Source organism: Bactrocera latifrons, unplaced genomic scaffold (assembly GCF_001853355.1).
Source record: "Bactrocera latifrons isolate USDA-ARS-PBARC rearing strain unplaced genomic scaffold, ASM185335v1 scaffold_608, whole genome shotgun sequence".
In the NCBI taxonomy this organism is placed as follows: Eukaryota; Metazoa; Arthropoda; class Insecta; order Diptera; family Tephritidae; genus Bactrocera; species Bactrocera latifrons.
The window spans coordinates 62685-68999 of NW_017537277.1; the positions used below are offsets into that span (position 1 = coordinate 62685).

General features: G+C 33.5%; 1 protein-coding gene across 2 annotated transcripts in view; it reads left to right on the forward strand.

Annotated features, from left to right (window-relative positions):
* Window positions 1-6315, forward strand: part of LOC108975073 (probable aconitate hydratase, mitochondrial) — a 51035-nt gene that overhangs the window by 24351 nt on the left and 20369 nt on the right. For both annotated transcript variants that reach the window (XM_018943343.1, XM_018943342.1), the window contains exon 4: window positions 1180-1907. In XM_018943343.1, the coding sequence (XP_018798888.1) occupies window positions 1180-1907 (728 nt within the window). The remainder of the gene's footprint in view (window positions 1-1179; window positions 1908-6315) is intronic.

Below are 6315 nucleotides of genomic sequence, written 5' to 3' on the forward strand. Positions count from 1 at the left end.
TGACGTAAGGGTGCAACTTTGTAAATGGGCTTTATCTACCAAACGGATGATCCAATCCTAACCAAACTTGGGACAGTTTTCGCTAGGATATCACGAAATTTCAAGTCGATCCGATTATCCAGTTCAGAGCCACAGCGTTTTGAAAACGCAAAACATACCCAGGTATGTTGCCGTTGACATAAGGGTTAAAAGTTAGTGAGGCTTAATAAAATGAGTTATATGTTCCCTTTTTGTGATTGAAATACCATCTTTAATCGCGTTATTAATTTAAAAACAATAAACTCGAATGATTTTGTATAAGCAAAGAAAAACTATTTATTGTTTTATTCACTAAACGAAATAAATTAAAGATTATATGAATGTTTTTCTTTATAAAATCAATAAAAACAATTCCCGATAGAATGAAAAAATCCGAAAAAAAACTATGAAAATGTGGTAAGTTGCGTGTGGCCGTAGGTGTAGTCCAAGTATATTTTTCCTTCAAACTCTGGAACAAATTGTTACATTTTGATCATGTATGGTGCTTGTGGTTATCAAATGGAAGTTTTCTTGCTCATTAATGGCAATTTTGCACCAACAACTTTCAATATGAATGGCCTTGAAACTGTTCAATTCAGAATTTTCAAGCATAAAAAATGCGAAATATATTTTATACATACKTTCAAGTACGAGTTATATATTATCAAAGATCCAACGGTAAAAATGAATCGTATAAAAATATGATTTTATTTATTGCTTTRATTATTATTCCATAAGTGAAAGTTGTAGTGCACTTGCCGCAATCTCTGTCTATATACATACATACATACTATATATCCTATAAAATTAAAAAGAAACTTAAATATCAATCACAATGATATTTTAGCTATCACAGTTGGTTTTTGCGTAATATTTTGTGTATTTACTTTTAAAATGTTGCAGATTGTGCGCGTTTTTGCGCACCTCCTAAGACAGTGATGCTTTTTCGTACTTTCCATTTTGGCTAAGATGTAAGAATTTTTTTTATTTTTATTTTGGTTGCATCATGCACACTGCACAGTTTGCTTTACCTAAAATGCGCTATATCGACGCATTTTTTGCAGTAAGGTGATCCATTATTAAAATTTTATCGAATGGAAATGTTTAGCTTAATTATATTGTTAAATAATTCAAATTTATAATTTTTTTTATTTGTTTTAGGTAGCAGACATTCTTACTGTGAAGGGTGGTACTGGTGCTATAATAGAATACCATGGAAATGGTGTCAATTCAATATCTTGTACCGGTATGGCAACAATTTGTAACATGGGGGCAGAGATTGGAGCTACAACATCAGTATTCCCTTTTAACGATCGTATGTCCAAATATCTTAAGTCCACTGGCAGAAGCAGTATCGCAGACGAAGCAAATAAGTATAAAACAAAACTTTTTACACCCGATGGCAATTGTGAATATGATGAATTAATTGAAATTAACCTAGATAAACTAGAACCCCATGTTAATGGACCATTTACACCTGACTTAGCTCACCCAATAAGTAAACTGGGTGCAAATGCTAAGCAAAATGGTTACCCATTAGATATCAAAGTAGGTCTTATTGGTTCATGTACTAATTCATCGTATGAAGATATGGGGCGTTGTGCTAATATTGCAAAAGATGCAATGAGTCATGGACTCAAGTCGAAAATACCATTTAATGTTACACCAGGATCTGAACAAATTCGTGCAACTATCGAAAGAGATGGTATCGGAAGGGTGTTTGAAAAATTTGGTGGAACTGTTCTAGCAAATGCTTGTGGGCCTTGCATTGGACAATGGGATCGCAAAGATGTAACGAAAGGGGAAAAGAATACAATTGTTACATCGTACAATCGAAACTTCACTGGTCGCAATGATGCTAATCCTGCAACCCACTCATTTGTCACCAGGTGAGTAATGTTATGTTGCATATATGTCAAGCTCTAGGAAGACGATTTCGAAGTTTTACTTGTAGGTCTGATTCTTCCTATTAACAAACAAATCTGAATAACTTGAGCTAGACATACATAGTATAGATATCCAAGTCGATTTTTCTGTCCTATGTCCCTTTGTATGCTTAAATCTTAAAAACTACKCAACGGATTTTGCCAACGCCAAAAAGATCTATATTAAATCAACAATGTATTTATGGTATTTAATTGAATAAGTATTAATTATGTATTGGTTAAAATCGTTTCGAAAATTAGCCATTATTKAACCAAACACTACAATCAACGTTTAAACACAAGCCTATGTAGAAGAAGCAAGGAAGAGAGGCAACCACCATTGTTGCGGAAGAGTAGTTATTGACATCAAAAATCAGTAATAATACGGCTAATAATTAAAAAAAAAAGGAGCAGTAAAAAAAAAACAAAATTAATTAAAGAATTGAAAACCGAGTTAGTTAGTTTTCAATTCTTGAAAAACGAAATCTTCTTATAAACGAAAATGTGAATAATTAATGAATAACAAAATTGCAATTAATTATTATTATAAGTAACRTTTTAAGCCGCAATACATTTTTCAAAGCATTTTTGTTACAAAAACTTCGAACAACAACTAACAAAAAATATTACATAATACTAGATATAATGTAAAATTGAAGTTTACTTACATTTACTTCTATTTTGTATGAAATATTAATTAATTTTTAAATACTTAATTTATATAGTACGTACTAACTTTTAATATTGATAATATTCATACTTGTAAAATATAGCAAGACCATGGACGTACAAAAGATTTAAGTATGATAATAGAGACGTTGAAGGAACATCTAAGAAAGGTTGGTTTAAGGGTTCAGGAACCGAAAAATGTACTTAGAGACAGACTTCTAAGACATCATAATCTCGATTCAGAGCGATGAAAAAGATAGTGATGTGGAATCCACGTATGAGAAAGCAGTTATACAACGAGCTGTTGCAATCATTACCATCTTCATCCTCAGAGACATTCAAGACAGTTTACCTTCTTTTACCGGGACAAACGCATTAAATTTCGATGATTGGGTTCAAGAGTTTGAAGATAATGACATTACATTAGGGTGGAATGAGCTACAAAAGTATATATATGCTAAACGAAAGAAGTAACAAAACTTGTCGTACGCAGTCCGTCAAGTTTTAGAGATTGGAACTCTTTAAAATCAGCTATTGCAGATTAATTCGGTACCAAATTATTTTCGTTGGATATTCACAAAATGTTACATAATCGACGTAAAAAGAATAATGAATCGTTTAAGCTGTGAAGGAGATAGCCAAACCCATCAACTTAGATGATGCTAGTTTAATAGGATATTTTATAGAGGGAATTCCCGACTCAAAACCTAACAAAACAATCTTGTATCAGGCAAAAACCATTAAAGATTTGAAAGTAAACCTTAAAATTAACGAAAAGGTGAATTCAACAAAAAGTTCAACTTCTCGAAGCAATAACAACGTAAAGAAATGTTACAATTGCTAAGCTACCACACATCTTGCAAAAGATTGTGGTAATACTAAGATATGATAAGATAAGATAAGATAAAATGCAAAAGGAAGGAGGATTTGAGTGAAGACGATAGTATTCTTATTTAAGAAGTTCACTTCGCTTTGTCTTCAAAATGTCTTAGCTTTTGAAAAAACTGACATTAAGAATACTTCCTAGACGCAATTGCAACCGACAACAATGTCAACCCGAGTAACTCATTACTCCCCTCGTCGTTCGTAGCAGCAATTTTTGATGCGGATGTGGAGTTTTATGGCAAGGTCCAGGCCAGAGAGCTCCAAACAGTCGTGATAAAAACACTGAATTCAGCGTCATCATAGACAACATAGCTGATCGATTCGAGTACCGACCAGCGTCAACTGATCAAATTCCACATTAAAAATCTGTTCTTCGGCAATCACGATCGAGTAAACGGTTTGGCTGACTTCGATTCAAATCGTATCATGTCAGTTCATAGCGTTGCGACGAATGTGTGAACATTTGCTGACTAATTAATTTTAATCATGTGGGGCAACACATAAAAGTGATTTGAACATGTGCAACAAATTTTCGATGAGTAAAAATATTTCTCATCATATATGTTCATATAGTATATATGCAGAAGAACAGAAGTGCACGAGTAAATCAGTGTTTAGGGGATGATTAGCCGTGTTTTATTTGATTACCACAAGTCACCAGCTAAATCTTGGACAAATAAAACGCACTTAGCATAATTCATATATTCGATTAAAAATTAATTATGTTGGCAATGCGGACAAGAACAATCACCTGATATACGATTTAGTTTAAAATTACAAATTTTTAAATGGAATATTAATATATTAGGTTTTCAAAAAAGTCTTGCGATATTTTCGCTCATTTCACACGCTAACACGTGTTTGATTGATTGTCGTTTCTTTTAAGTCGTTCGTGAGTTATAGAGTCGCAAACATGAAGCAAAATAAAGAGAAAATACGGCATATTTTACAGTACTACTACGATAAAGGCAAAAATGCATCTCAAGCCGCCAATAAAATTTGTGCAGTTTATGGACCCGATACAGTTTCCATTTCCACCGCACAACGATGGTTTCAACGTTTTCGTTCTGRTGTAGAGGTGGTCSAAGATGYGCCACGCTCCGGAAGGCCTGTCGTCGAAAATTGCGCTAAAATGGCTGAATTGGTCGAAAGAGACCCGCATAGTAGCAGTCGTAGCAGCGGTCAAGAGCTGGGCATGAGTCATCAACCTAATACTATACAAATATATATCTTTTATTTATATGAGGTCTAGAATAAAAAAAACTGAAAACAAGTGTTCATATTTATCTTAATTTTAACTCAATACCCATCCAAAAAATCTGTAATTTTGGTTTGTTTACGTTCTCATCTGTCAAAATGAGGTTTCTCGCTATTGCCAACAACTTCTTTTGGGATAGCTATTGTGAATGAAAAAAAGCGATGAACTGACAATACCTCTAGTTCAATATACAAGCTATGATAGCTTATGATAAGGTAATAGCTTAATTTGCTGGTCAAATAAAACACGCCTATTATAAGTTAACAAGAACAAAAATTGATTGTAATACTTTCAGTTTCTTCGAATAATGCCAGTTCTTCCGCAATATTTTTATACCCTGGTCAAGGTGTTTTAAGTTTGCCTCGAAGTTTGTAACATCCAGAAGGAAACGGTTGACAGCTTTGAAGTAATAGGTGAATTGAAAATAGTCCCTGGTCTGACACAAAGTGGCGCTACTAGAATTAAATCCATATAATTTTTAGTTAGTCCTCACCAAAATGCGCGTATATAAATATGGTAGGTAGGAGTGCAGCCCTTGATGTGCCAATTTGGTACACTATTCGTGGAACCTCGTGCATCCGCTATTATGTTGCACCTTCTCTCTCAAACCATTTTGAGGTTTCGATGAAAGTAMAGTGGACCAATAAAATTTACATACACCTAGTTTTATTAAATTACAACACATTTTTTTGTTTTAAAATTAATGTTTATTGTCGTTTTTTTGTATCTATTTCAAAATATGTATATTTAGCATATATATTGGCTTATCAAAATTTTTATTTTTACACAAATGAAAAAAATACAGATACAAAAACTTAAAATGAGCTTAATTCGTATCAATAAAGTTTACGTACATTATTTAAACTAACACTAAATACAAAAGTTAGTATTTTGGTGGCATACTTTTTACTAAATTTCTGKTATCATTTTCGGTGATTTTGGCCCACTCAGTCGATAAGGCAGCTTTTAGGGACTCTTTGGATGAAATTCTATRTTTTCGTATAYGCTTTTCTAATAAGTCCCAGATATGTTCAATAGGGTTAATGTCTGGTGATTTGGGGGGCGTATGGAGTTGTTTGCAATTGTATAGCAATCATTCACGTACTAGATAAGACGTGTGCTTTGGGTCGTTATCCTGTTGAAAGTAGTAGTGGTTGCTATCAAGACCCAATTTAAGCACACTTGGACGTAAATTATTTTTCAAAATGTTCAAATAGATGTACTTATCCATTTTTTCAGTAATAAATTCCAATTGTCCAACTCCAGATGCAGCCATACACCCCCAAACCATTACATTACCCCCACCGTGCTTTACTGTTGGCAATACATTTTTTTCTTGAAACTCCTCATTGACCTTTCTCCACACTTTTTGTGSCCCATCCGAACCAAATATATTAAATTTTGATTCGTCGCTGAATATAATGTTTTCCCAAAACGAATTCGGTTTGTTTACATGTTCTATAGCGAACGCAAACCTCTTTTCCTTGTTAACCTTGCTTATGTATGGCTTACGGCGTGCCACTCGTCCATGATAACCAGCACTATACAACACATTCCTTA